Source organism: Porites lutea, chromosome 11 (assembly GCF_958299795.1).
Source record: "Porites lutea chromosome 11, jaPorLute2.1, whole genome shotgun sequence".
Taxonomy (NCBI): Eukaryota; Metazoa; Cnidaria; class Anthozoa; order Scleractinia; family Poritidae; genus Porites; species Porites lutea.
Window position 1 is genome coordinate 18,267,512 of NC_133211.1, and position 14,285 is coordinate 18,281,796.

General features: G+C 37.6%; 2 protein-coding genes across 3 annotated transcripts in view; one reads left to right on the forward strand and one right to left on the reverse strand.

The window, feature by feature from the left end:
- Positions 1 to 14,183, reverse strand: part of LOC140951562 (multifunctional protein CAD-like) — a 35,817-nt gene extending 21,634 nt beyond the window's left edge. Inside the window, exons 1-15 of one of the 2 annotated variants that reach the window (XM_073400839.1) lie at positions 14,042 to 14,183; positions 11,864 to 12,133; positions 9,990 to 10,132; positions 9,750 to 9,903; positions 9,339 to 9,510; positions 8,348 to 8,786; positions 7,860 to 7,991; positions 7,012 to 7,245; positions 6,033 to 6,254; positions 5,086 to 5,274; positions 4,208 to 4,441; positions 3,291 to 3,428; positions 2,196 to 2,369; positions 1,638 to 1,685; positions 253 to 335 (exon numbers count right to left, since the gene is read on the reverse strand). In XM_073400839.1, coding sequence (XP_073256940.1) covers positions 253 to 335; positions 1,638 to 1,685; positions 2,196 to 2,369; positions 3,291 to 3,428; positions 4,208 to 4,441; positions 5,086 to 5,274; positions 6,033 to 6,254; positions 7,012 to 7,245; positions 7,860 to 7,991; positions 8,348 to 8,786; positions 9,339 to 9,510; positions 9,750 to 9,903; positions 9,990 to 10,132; positions 11,864 to 12,133; positions 14,042 to 14,144 — 2,735 coding nt within the window. In that variant the 5' untranslated portion in view covers positions 14,145 to 14,183. The remainder of the gene's footprint in view (positions 1 to 252; positions 336 to 1,637; positions 1,686 to 2,195; positions 2,370 to 3,290; positions 3,429 to 4,207; positions 4,442 to 5,085; positions 5,275 to 6,032; positions 6,255 to 7,011; positions 7,246 to 7,859; positions 7,992 to 8,347; positions 8,787 to 9,338; positions 9,511 to 9,749; positions 9,904 to 9,989; positions 10,133 to 11,863; positions 12,134 to 14,041) is intronic. The other variant, XM_073400840.1, reaches the window with a different exon arrangement.
- LOC140951487 (tubulin alpha-1D chain-like) overlaps positions 1 to 14,285 on the forward strand; it is a 116,906-nt gene that overhangs the window by 48,391 nt on the left and 54,230 nt on the right. The window lies entirely within an intron of this gene.

The following is a 14,285-nucleotide window of genomic DNA, read 5'->3' on the forward strand; positions in this document are numbered from 1 at the left end:
CAACAACAACAACAACAACAACAACAACAAACAACAACAATCTTTATTTGTATTCACTCTTGCTCAAAAATAAATTGCAACAATGAAAATATTAAAAGTAAAAATTAGAGCACTGGCTGCCTGGAATAACCATGGGAGCTAGCAGAGCAAGGCAGCCAGTTGATATCAGCATTTAATAAATTAAATTACATCGTACAGGTGAAAGTTTATATCATTTTATTCAAAGCACTGAAAATAACTAAAAAACCTTACTTGCGAATACACTTTGCAATTTGTTTGTCAGAAAATCCAAGTTGTTTAGCTCCCAGTAAATCTTCATAAGACAACTCTGCAGCCTATTAATTGAAAAGTAAGGATACGTAAACTTCATCAGCTAAAAGCAAATCCCCATGGTAATTTTCTTTGCAGTCATCACTGTGTTGTTGCCCTAACACTCATTTAAATGAAACATTAAAACAACTAAACAACACTGCTGACAATTAAGCCGAAGTAAAGTCTAATTTTTGGACAGCTTTAATAACAAAATGATTAAATCAACAACACTATTGGCCAGTCTAAGAAAAAACACGCTGCTTCCAAATTTGGATCACTGTCTTCACTCAGTATAAACGCTACCTTGTGCAAATAACTACACTGTGCATGTTAATTTGAACTATTAATCTTGACTACTGTATGGCATGAAATTTTTTGTCAGGAGTTTAATTTTGTGGATTGACGATTTTTTGCGTTTTGCAGGAACTAATTTTTGCGATTAGGACATTGCTGAGGACAGATTGGTATTTCATGCTAGGAATTAATTTTTACGATTTTCAGAAAGTCCCGGACAAGTCATTGATAATACTTTCGTTTTTATCGAGTACGTGCAATGGAAATACATACATGTATTTCAAACAATACTATGGTGCGCGTCCCCTAACATCTGCGGTGCACGAAAGAGACAAGTTGCAATTGAACAGACACGATTAGCTAATTTCAATTAGAGAATAATTATTTACTCTGGAGTAAATTTTTGTGGGAAAAATGATTGCGATATTTTTTTGTCAGGATCTTATTTTTGACGATCACTGGAAGAATTGCAAAAATCATAGAACTCGCAAAAATTTTGTACCACACGGTATTAGGTTCAATGAAAGGGCTAAGGAAAACTGGTGGACGAGCAGGAATCTGAATGATTGTAGCGATGGTGGCATATATATGGAGACCATGATCCTTAGAATAGAGCTGAAGTCTCTCTTATCGGAATTCAATGTTCTTTGCAGCTGTCGTTGAGGTAATTTAAAAAGGTCGATTAACAGTTAAGTGATTTCTGTACAAAAGTGTTTGTTTTTCGCTCTCCGTCAATTTCTTTTCCGTTTTTCCTTATATTTAATGTAATTAAAATAAAAACTATGATAGAAATAAGAATTATTGTAACTTAAAATATTTTCCTTCCTTTCCTTTCTTTAACTTTATTCTTCTTTTAACTGGGCCGCCTAGATTAGCAATTTCTATTTTGCCACAACCTTGTAAAAGTTTCCGTATAATTACGGCAATCACTGACCTTTTTTTTTTTATAATGATTCAATCAATTTCAGTGGCTGTAGTGATCACATGAAAACCAGCAGCCTTAAGCATACGATAAGGAAGGAATTGTGTACCTTCTCTTTGTGAGTTAAAGGTGCAGATGAAGATGCTGACGAACCAAGCTAAAAAGTGCATCAACCAATAAGAAAGAAGGTGAACAGTGAATTCAGTAAACATAGAATTACAACAAATTAAAATCAGCTTTACATTAGTTGGTTAAGTGTCCTAAATACATGTGTAATCTCTGAAGTTAATCCCTTTACTAATCAAAACTGACAAACTACCAGTACCTTGCCAGTAACCTTCCTGTCTTTTCTAGAGCTACAAGATCACTTTTCTCATGATAGCTCAAACAAAATTCATTGTTACCCATATTTAAAATTTATCAAAATTGTTACATGTAGTATTATCGTCATCACATTGTTTCTTAATAAAATCTGTTACTAATAAAATAATTGTGATAAAAATAATGTTTTATTAAACGAAAGAGCAGAAATAAAGTCGATGATGATCACCCTGAACTTTACATTAATTTGCAAGGTGCAACTACACCGGCGTAAAAAAGCAACTCAACTCAAAATCTCAAATTTTTAGGCACATTACTATTACATTATCAGAAGATCTAACATTACCTCTGTGTTCTCCCTGTAGCTTTTTAGCTTCAGTGCACAATCCATGATACATTTCATTCTATTTAAAAACCATTTGTCAATCTTGGTAAGTTCATACAGCTGGTCAATGCTATAGCCTTGCTTGAATGCTGCGGCAAGAACGTGAATACGCATATCTGAAGGCTGCATCAAGTCCTGTTAAATAATGAAGAAATGGACAAAATCAGTTAGTTGACAATAACAGCACTAGAGTAGCCTTTAAATTGCATTGTTACATGTATGAAGCCTCAAAATACATGTATTGTAGGTATGATGTTGTTACATTACCCTGGGCAGAGACAAAGAAAGCTATATCCATATTGCACTAACAGTGCAATTGGCCATTTTCAGGATGCATATGAGACAGGATCAGTGTTTCTATTAATGCAGTGTAGCACTGTTTGGGGGCAGGTAGGGTGGGGGGAGGAGGGGATTTCAACCTAGTCTTCTGTGAAAGTTTGCATTAGCCAATAAAAGAAGCAATAACAGCCTAAACCTCAAACTGTTCTTAAGACAGCACCTTTGGATAGTCAATGGCAAAAGGAGAGAAGTCATTTCATTTGATTTCATTTCCTCAGATCTTATATATGATCTATTTCATATATGTTTGTCAAAAACAAGTGAGCAGTGCAGTACTTTTCCTCCCCTGGACACACACACAACATTACTAAAAAGCACTGCCAGGAAAATCCTGTTATGTTTGGTACCAAAACCTCCAGCTGTCGCCTGGCATTCACTTAGTCCTCATTTTCATTTACAAACTCTTACAGGGAGTGCTGTGACATTTTGAGGAAAAAAGACAACAATCTTTAATGGTTCATTCACTAATGAAGGAACAGTAATCCCAGAAATGTCTACATTTATCAGCACTTAGAGATTACTTTAGGACAAACAGCAAAATTTAATGACTGGCAATACGTACGTAATACGTGTTAACTATACAGCCATCACTATTTTTTTAAGTTACATGTAGCTTATATTTGTATGACTTTTCAGGATTTAATCAATAGGTTGGGAGCTTTAGATTCTAAGAAGAGGACGAATAGGGAAAAATAACTACCTTTCACTCTCACATACCTCATCAGATGCGGTCAGACCATGAGAGTCAAAGCCCACGTTTGCCTCATTCACCATTCTAAGAGCTTTCTGAAGAGCTTCCTCAAAACGTCGTCCAATAGCCATCACTTCACCAACACTTTTCATTGAGCTACCAATCTATAAAAGTATCATACACGTATTATTTTAAGAAAAATAAAGTATTGATGATTACTGACTTCAGAACCACAGGAAAAATTTGATCCTAAGGAAAACATATCTTTACCTATTCTCAAGTGTCACCAGTAAATATGTATGGTGAAGAGCACAAATGCTGGAATCAGTGCCCTGTTCACTTATCATGTTCTTCTATTTGAGAGAGGAGAGTACTTATTGTCCCTTTTTCTATGTTTTGAGTGATTGCATAAAGAAGATATTTCATGGCCGCACAGAGATACAAAATTTCTCTTCGAGTGTTGAAAAATTTTTAAGAAGTGAGTGCAGCAAACCAGTGAAATATTTTTCATCATGAGAAGAGAAATTTTTTCTCTCAAAGTGGCCATGTGATGTTCTTTTTATCATTAAAACACCAATGAAATACCAACCATTTCACTTCAAGATTTTTGGCTTTAAAAGGGCTGATTTATTATATGGCCATAGCAATGGTGATCTTTTTGTGTGTGAAAATGACATGTTATTTTCACGTGTGAAGACATCATGTTTTTGCGTGAAAACTCACTGGGTCTTTCATTGGTCTTTGTATAATAAAATAATAATACTGTATTGTCCTATCCTAAGGGCAAACTTAAGATATTAATACATAAACAATACGGTATTAATAGTCAGTAAGGAGGGGTGGGGTGCCCAGATAGTGCTAATTAAGAGGGATGCACTTATATGAAGTATTACAGTAAATTAATCAGCTGTAGGAAAACAATTTAATGTCTAGACTCTCATACCTTTGTGTTAACTCTATTGAATTTACTCAAGTCCCAGCGAGGAATTTTTACTACAACATAGTCTAAGCTGGGCTCAAAACAGGCTGTTGTGGAGTTGGTGACTGAGTTGCGCAGCTCTGGAAGTGGTTTACCAAGAGCCAACTTTGCAGCAACATATGCAAGGGGATATCCAGTGGCTTTAGATGCAAGTGCAGAACTTCGAGATAGTCGTGCATTGACCTCAATGATAAAGTACTGAAATCAAGGAAATAGAGAAATGTTAATCCTTCCTTTTCACAAACAGTAAATACTGGTAAATAAGCAAAATAATAATAAATAAGTAAATATATGCAAATAAGTAACAAAAATAATACTTACAGTATTATATTTGTTATATTATAGTACCTCTTTCCTATATGAGCCTACAGTAGCTGGAACAACTGTATGATGCAAGCTTTTTAGCTGGCACAGGTTAGAGTAGAGCTAAAAGTGAGATATCGGTTGTTTACCATTTACAAAATGTTTCCAGAAATCCCGTTGGAAAGTAAATAGAACATGACTTTTTTGGTCGTTCCAGCGGAAAATTTCGGGAAGCAACAGAACATCTGAAAAGATAGTCCTGTTTTTCCGGGTGGAATATTCCAAGCAGAAATTTGTGTTCCATTTCTTCAAAGCTACCTTTGATACCAGTTTCAGGCCTTCACGGCCATTTTCCGGTAAATGGAACTAATAATTAGTTCCATTTACCGGATAATTATTTTTAATTATTATTATTTTGTACAAATGGTAAACGTGATTCTGGGACGAAATTTACCAGTCCTGAATTTTGCGTAGCATATGCCTAAACCATGAACTAACTGGTTTGCCCTTGTAAAATAATGGTAAATAACCATTATTACCTCTTTAGAGTTTGGATTAAGTGCATACTGTATGTTACACTCTCCTACAACCCCAAGGTGTCTGATAACTTTGACGGCAGCTGTACGTAACATGTTGTACTCAGCATTGGACAGGGTTTGACTTGGAGCCACAACAATGGATTCGCCAGTGTGAATTCCCAATGGGTCTACGTTTTCCATATTACAAACCTAAAGTAAAAAAATGGAATATGCAGTCACTGATGAAATACAAATAGGCCACTTCTGAGTTGCCCAAAGCCTCTGTTTCAAAGCGAGGCTAAGTGCGAGGCTATTGATATGAAAATGAATTTTTATTCTCATGCTAATAAAACTTATTCTCACAAGTAAGGTTTTGCACTTAGTCTTGTTTTGAAAGTGAGAGCTTTTGGAACTCAGATACTCAGACAATTGGAAGCTTCCTCTCCTTGAATAAGCACCCTTTTATCAGTAAGTGTCCACCCTGAAAAAATTGATCTTCTTCCTGCCTTCCTTTTTGACTGTTGGGGTAGGAGAAGACGGAGATAAAAGATGAGTTAAAAGGAAAAAAAGCTGGGTTCTTGGAATGAAGCGCAAGTAGCTCTCGATGCAACATCAAATTCACCCTTTGATACCTTGCAGGGAGAGGGGAGCTGTACACAGGCTAAAAATAATAAAAGTCACTTGGAGCTTCCATCCCTTCACCCCTTCAGTCAATGTGTATATGATCACAATTTGGGAAATTATATCCATTCTGTACTCCTAGCACTTTTTGCAAATTGAAGGTAGATCTGATTCACATGCAAATACAAGAAAATTAGAAAGAATTTAGCAGTTTATCAGATGTAAATTGAGGAACCAACAGTACTGGTAGGAGGCTTGTAACCCACAGCCAGTGTTGATCATTAAGTACATGTGAGCATCTCAGATGCCCGAACCCAACAAAGCCCAATATATCTGCACATACTTACTGTGATGCAGTTGTCATATGCATCTCTGACCACCTCATACTCTATTTCCTTCCATCCTTTCAAGGACTTGTCAAGATTAATTTGCTTGGTATGAGCAAAAGTTGCTGTGACAAGAGAGATTAGTTCTTCTTTGTTTTCCGCAAACCCTGAGCCAAGACCTCCCAGTGCAAAGGCTGCACGTACCAGCACTGGATAGCCAAGACTCTCTGCAGCAGCAACAGCCTAGCAAATTTTAAAAGAAAAGCATGGCTCACATTTTTTCATTACAAAATGCATTTTCTGGAGTGCTAAAACCTTTTGAAGTCGGTGTGAGAGCTACAATAAATTGGCAACAAAATTAGTTGAGACACTTTGACCTTGACACCAATTCTAATGTTTTGATGACACTATGTACATCAAAGGGCAAAACAGCAGGTCTTCCCCATAAATAACGTTGTACCCTTGTTCAGGCTAAATGTTCCAGTAGGAAAAAAACAACCCAACTTTGACTAGGGGGATGTGGGAGGTGAGGGAGGGGTTAATGTCATTGAAAAATCACCACTTACATCTGTATAGGGAAGGGTAGCAATTCATGAAGAGGGGGGTGGGGGGGGGCATGAGTTTTTCTAGTCAGTTTTTAGGGGGGGTATCAAAAATTTCTACCAATGTGACTGAAGGTATAAGAGAGGGCCATCACAAAAGTTTCAATGATAAAAAAAAACTGCTACTGCCTTCCTCTCTGCAGAGATCGCTTTGTGTCACTATGAGGCTTGGGAGAGGGGATTTAAAGGGAGCATGCAGGGGGCGTAAGTTGCCTATAGTTGTGGGATATGGAAAAGGGAGGGAATATGGGGCTTCCAAAAACTGCACCAGAAAAAAAACTTAAATCACCATAGTGTCCCCCCCCCCCCCCTCCCACCTACATAAATTATGAACCCTCCCATAACACATTAAGATCAATATTAGCCTAGGTTTCATCAACTCAAAGATAAAGTTTTACCTGCTCCACTGAATACACAGCATAACTGGGTGCTACTTGCTCATTTATTTCAGCAAGTTTCTCGGCAAATAACTTCCTATCCTCAGTGCACACTATAGAACTGACAGGGGTACCCAGAGTGTGAACATCATACTTCTCCAATATCCCACTCTCCTGCAGTTCAATGCCACAATTCAGGGCTGTTTGGCCTCCAAATGACAATAATATACCATCTGGATGTTCACTCTGAATCACCTTTAAAAGAATGAAAAAAAATCTTGTCAAGAAGCGAATGCAATCTTAATCACTTTCTAATGTTGGTTTTTGGCTGGCCTGGACTTAAATTTACAGATACGTCTACCTCCACCAAAACTCACGTTTCTGAAATGTGTTAACATTCTGGTTTTTTGAAGAATTAGCTGTAATCTGGAACTATTAAGATTTCAGAAAATGATGGTTTCAAAGTGCAAAGAAAGGCAGTTCGTTAAAGCTTGCCATTCAGGCCAGCTGTAGCTAGCATGTACCAGCCCAAAAGTCATTTCAGCTAGCCTTAAAAAAATTTTTGACGGGAAGTATTGATTTCCGTTTTTCTGAAATTTGAATTGCCCAGAAAAACTTCAATTGCCCATCAAGCAACTTAAGGACAGAATTCGCTGGCCCGATAGCAAAATCCACTACCCCCAGGCTATCGCACACTATTTTCTTTGCACCCTTTTGTTTGTGGGGGGTATTTATTAAAACTACAATTCCTAGTGCAATCCACACAAGGATGGTTCTGAAGGCTGCATGATACCTTTTTTTAATGTAAGTTTTTAGCATGAATAGTATAGATTTTTTAAAACAATATTTTTAGACATTTCAATCTTTACCTGTGTAACATAGTCAGCAGTAATTGGTAGGAAGTACACTTTGTCAGCCAGACCCTTTGAAGTCTGAACTGTGGCGATGTTGGGATTGACCAAAACTGTCTGAATCCCTTCCTCTTTTAAGGCTTTAACTGCCTGTTAAAAAATAATAAAAGGTAAAAGAAGCACATTCATAAACTGGATGAGAGCAACTGATCAAGGGGGGGAAGAAGAGGGTCCATCATAAGTACTCTATGTTTATTCCTCCAAAAGTAGAGCTTAAACAACCCTGCAAAAGTGATGGTTCTCTCAATAATACATGTAGGACTTGTTTACGGCCCTCTTTGTATAGAAAATAACACGTTCTAGTAGTTGTAAGTTTGTGTTTAATTTTTGAGCCCCTTTTTGAAGAAGTGATAGCTGTTGACACCAAGGTAGCAATGTGATGACGATCATAACTTTTGTGACTTTGCATATAGAGTAAATGTGTCACAAAATAGTTTATAGCATACCTGAGAGCCAGAGTAATCAAATTCTCCTGCCTGTCCAATGGACAAACCTCCAGAACCTAGAATCATGACTTTCTTAGGCTTCTTGTCTCTTGGAGACACCAAAGCTTCAAACTTAAAAGCATGCTGAATTTGATCTTTGACTGGGATCATCAGTTCTTTATTCTCCTTTTGCTGTCTCACTGATGATAAAAAGATGTCAAATAACATTTCTAGGTCTTGTGGTCCAGCCATGTGCTCTGGATGAAACTGGACACTGAAGAAAGGTTTGGAGTTGTGAATGATACCCTCATTTGTCTGATCATTTGCATTTGTGAACAATACAGACCAGTCAGATGGAAGAGAGTTTGTATCAATGGCAAAACCATGGTTTTGTGTTGTAATAAAGCAGCGCTTTGTTCCATGGTGTACACATGGAATATTGTGTCCTCTGTTTCCATATCTACAAAGGGAACAAAGAAAATACTGCTAGATCAAGAAAAATCATCAAACTCCAGCATTCAAGCCATATCCTACAGTGTAGGCTCAATTTTCTGTTGCTCTATTGAGTCAAGCCCTTATTCCTCCCCAGGAAGCCACTCTGCAGAGATGAGCGCTAGCTCATTTTTGTAGCGCAGCTGCTGGTAATTCAGCCTAGCCACACCCGGGCCAATACAAGACTGATTTTTTTTCACCACTCTATTCATACAAAATGGCATTTAATACAGAATGCACTCTCACTGTATTAGACAGGGTTATAACAAAGATAACCTGCATCCCCCCTGTGTTCAGCAATATCTAATTAAATGTAAAAGGCTGTCTCCCCTCTGGCTACTCTCTGTCTACATGTAAAACTCATACACGCCTACTTGGGCCATTCCTGACATCTACAATGAATGTTATACTTCATTGAAAGCACCAAACAGAGTCTGTTTTCAATATTGAGGAACAATGAGACATTGTATACAGTTTGTAAGAAATTCTACAGTTGTATCATGCCTTTTGAACATCTTACTTCATTTTGAAGCTGGTACATCCAGCCGCAAGTGCTAAGAGCTGATGTCCAAAGCAAATACCAAAAAGAGGCTTGGGGGTAGCACGCTCAATAAACTTTTTTATATTCTTGGTAGTCTCAGTAGTAAATGTTGGATCTCCTGGACCATTGCTCAGGAAAACACCATCACACTCTGCAAGTTAATACATTGTATCAAGTAGTTAAAGATGGTAGTGATAATGTGGCCAAAACTTTTTCTAATTGCCATTGCAAACAAAATGGTTGCAGCTTGGAGTTTTGCAGCACCAACTTTGTTGTTCCAATGTGTTTTGTAGATGTTTAAATTTAAAATGAGCAAACAAAGAAGAACAGACAAAACTCTTCCAGCTGAGACAAATGTACAATGTAAGAAAAGTTGAAAAACTTGCTTACCTCCTTTCTCAACATCAACATTAAAGTCATAATTCCAAGGCACAACTTTAACAGCAGCTCCCCTGGTCACTAGACATCTGATCTGGTTATACTTGATACCACAGTCCACAGCAATGATTTTAAACTCTCCATTAGGATTATAAACCTTCACTGCCTGGTTCAAACAAAAAAAAGTAGTCATGCTTTATATTGCTTATACAGAAAACTCAAAGGACCGTAATGCCACAATGAGTTACAAACCTTAGATGAAACCTCAGCAACCAGATTCCTCTTATTTGGATCATCAAACTGAACAGTTGCTGGATCGACACCTTCTATTACAATTTTTCCTAACGTCATTCCTTCCTCTCTGATCTTTTTAGTAAGTGCTCGAGTGTCAATACCTAACCAAATAATTTAAATAATATTAGAGCACCAAATCTTCATATCCTTTGGGTTTGATTAATAACACAAGGCTGTGCTCTAAGGAAAATTGAAGGGAACACAGTGCTGTGAACCTGGAGGCTATTGCCACTGAAACAAAAGAAAGAACCTGTGAACTCCAGGGTGCCCAGCACATGATTTCTATGAAAAATCTAAGATTTTCTAGTCACCCAGGAGCAAAAGTTAGGTCCAAGGGACTACCGGGCACTACTAGAGAACAGCCTTGATGACAACAGTAAAAACGTTTTTTAACCAGTCAAAGTTGAGAGATGCATGTGCACCAGTTTAATTTTCATTTTTGTGCTTTACAGTATATCCATATGTTGACTGTGATGTTTGTTAACATTGTCGGTTATTATTCTGATGACTGATTGGAAGGGGACAAATACATGAAAGCTTATATAAACTTTTGGTATGACCTTATGCTGCTTTTATCCTTTTGGAACAAAAGAAGAAAAAAATGGTTACAGCTACATGTAGGCCATTTACCAAGTTCATGAGACAGAGGGTTGTCATTACTTGTATTTCTTGAATCGGTAGCTCCAGTGAGTAATGTACCCATTTTTCTATATTTCTTTTCTTTGACCAACTATATGGTAGCATCACTGCACCCATAATATGCACATCAAGTGAGCTCAAACCAGTGTAGGTGACAGATTTAATGTCCCACTGTATGGTGGGTACTACCAAACAACATCAATGGTTTTAAAAACAGTTATTAACAAGGAGCAAAAGTCTCGTCAGTAGCAATTTCAAGCATTTATTAGCATTTTATGCAGTATTAGTGTGGTTCTTGGAGCACTAGGGCAGGCCTTGTCTAGTAGTATCTGAGGTAAGTGCAGGCATTTTCTCCTCATGTGATTGTGATAGCCTGAAGTTAAATTCTTTATAACTAAGCACTGTTAGTACCCCCCTTATACAGCTGAACCTACTCCACCTTTTTTTTCCACAGGGTCCCTTGTCCAGGGTTTGCATTATTGTTTTTCTTCTACTAACTGAGTCTTCTGGCTTTAGTGTGATGAGTGCTTTTAGTGGGAAAGCTTGATCCTGCGCAGGCTGGGTTACCATTTTGGGCACACCAGTCAGGTTTTCTAGCGTGTTGGAGCAAGATTGTGTTTCTAGTTCCTTGACCCCTCACCTCCATTTGCGATGTGGGCATTAAGGTTATAATAGGTACATGTATGAGCCATGGTGAAGAATAAATTATTAACCACATGTATAAAGAATGTAGTTTCTGGTCACAGTTAGTCTGGGGTAAGGTAGAGACACTTGGAGCCTAATCTAGAATAGGAGAGCAAAACTCAGGGTTGTCATTAAGACCCAGGGGCCAGGGATTTTCCCCGGCCACTAAGAGAGTGGCCCCCGGCTACTTTTATTGGAAAATAGAAGAAAAATAGAACCAAAAGAAATCCCTAGCCATTTGATTCCCCGCCTGCTTGTTGTATTTACCCGGCAACTTGAAATCTTAGTGACAAGCCTGAAAACTGCAACTAACAATGGTCTAGGACAAGCTGAGAGTTCTAGGGTCCTGGGGGCACATACTTCTATCCAAAAATTTAAAGACTGATTATCCTCCCCCCACTCCCCCAGGTTAAATGAAACAGCCCTTTATAACATTCATTCTTCATTCTGTGAGGGATAGAATGGATCCAGTCTGGTGAGAAAACAAAAGATAACAAAGATCAACTCACCACTAATTCCTGGGACTCCCTCTTCAATAAGCCACTGTGAAAGTGATTTCTTTGCATTCCAGTGACTGTACTCCTCCACATAATCACCCACTATCAATGCTGATGCCCAGATTTTGTCTGATTCAAGCTCAGTGGTTATTCCATGAGAATCTTTCTTTCCTTCTGGAACTCCATAGTTTCCAATCAGAGGATAAGTTAGTGTGAGAATTTGCGATCTGTAAGATGGATCTGTAAGGGACTCTGGATATCCTACCATCCCTGTTTGAAATACTACAGTGTAGGCAAAAAAACTACATTATTGACAGTACGTGCATGTACGTTAAACAGATAAAATTTAATAACTGCACATTAGAGGTTTATAGACGGCAAAGGATAATACAGAAGACGGAGCAGCAGAGGAAGAGAAATATACTTACCGGTAATGTTATGCAAATAAATGTATCATTTTTTTTTACCCAAAAATTTTCACTTTTTGATCTGCTATTTACAATAGCTCTAATTTTACACAAAGGACGTATTGTATTGTTATAAATGTTTAAGTATTGTTTTGTTATTAATGTTTACATTGTATCAAAGTTCGTGATATTAGTTTTCACACTAATTTTCACCAAAAGGAAAATTTGCGATGCAATCACAAAGTTTTTACACATGTACTAGTAAGATGAAGAGACTCAGAAAACAGCCAACATTTTTTGACACCACCACTGGTTTCCTCATGAAATGACACCTGAGGAATGAGCACATAAATTCCATACTACAAGACCGTTCATTTTGTTATCAGGTAAGGGTAGGGGGGCTGGTGGGATTTGAGGGGAGCTGTGAAAAACGTGGCTTTAAAGAGAAGGGGGGGTCAGAGGAAAATTAAAGGGAGGGTCACCAAAAAATTCCTCCAAATTTTGCAGTGACAACATTTGTAATAATATTTTTTTTATTGCAAACAGCCTACCAGAATGCCAAAGACCAGCATTTCTAACATTCAGAAAGTTCAGATTTTTCCGGGGAAGCATGCTCCTTGAACCGCTACTTTATTACGCATCAAAAAGCAATTATCCTAATCCACTACAAGGAAAAAAGCATACCAATCAAACGTTTCATTAGGGAAAAAATGTCAATCACCATTGAAAATGAACAGTCCCTAATCGCACAACACTACCCATGGGTAGTGATGTGCCACCAGTATGAAATTTCTGTGCTTATTCCTCAGACCTCATTTCACAGGAAACCAGTGGTGGTGTCACAAAATGTCGGCTGTTTTCTCACTCTATAAGAAGTACTAAAACAAAAACGATGCCAATGATTACATGGACGCACGATAAAGTTGGCCCTAAATCTAGTAATAAACCAAGTTCCATTAAATTTTGTTTAATGCATTTTATGCACAAGTTAAGCTGTAAAGTAAGGTTTCCTTTAACTATGATTTTCAACAAAATTTAAATCAATTGAATGTAATGAATTGTACTGTTTGTAATAAAGTTTATTTTAAAATAGCAAAAAACAAAAAACAAATTTAAATGTAGACATTTTGAACTAAGAAATATATTTATTGAATTCAAGGAGATAAATTCTCTAAGCATTTTTTATTATAGCTTGTGAATTTATAAAATCAACATTCCATCCAATGTGTACGTGTCGGCTAACACTTCCGGTAACCAGGAGCCTATTGTGATATGCTCCTGCGGTAACTGAGAAACATCCGGTTCCTTGCCTCACATACGGGGACTTTTATAAGCATTTCAATCCACGTGCAACACCAGCGCACTGGTTAGATAAGTCGGAGTTCGAATTTACGTATAAAAATCCCGATAACCTCAATTATTAATTCGTTTGATTTCCGATTGAATTTGTCCTATGACTCTTTTGGAACTAAATTTAAAGTGGCAAAGTAAATTTATTCGTTACTTCCAACCATTTTCCCAATCTCGAACACTACATTGTCAACACCGACAACAGCGAGTCACGAATCGAAACTCGCCATAACATACACTTTAATAGCCCAAAATTAACGCTATCCTCGAAAAAGAAGACCTAATAATGCTTTTCTAGTTTAAATAAATAGCATTAAAACAAAACAAATTCTAAAGAAGTCTGCTGAAAGTAAGCCAGTAGCTTCGATTCGAACAGGCGGGATGTACTGAAATCGACTCGACATATTACGTGTAAGGAGAAGTTTAGACCTACCCACTTCGCCAGCGACACACTCAGCGGCTCCAAACAGCTTTCCTTTATATATGGTGCCATCATCTAAGATTAAACTCGCCCGTTTTGCAAGATTTGACGACATTTTCTCCCTCCTTGAAAACTGTCAGCGTGGCTGGATCACCATTAGCCACACTGAAAAGCAGAGAAATTTGGCGCGTGATTTGTTTCGAGTACTGGTACCCAGCCTCCGCATACCTTCGGACGGTTAATTCGGACGGTGGGG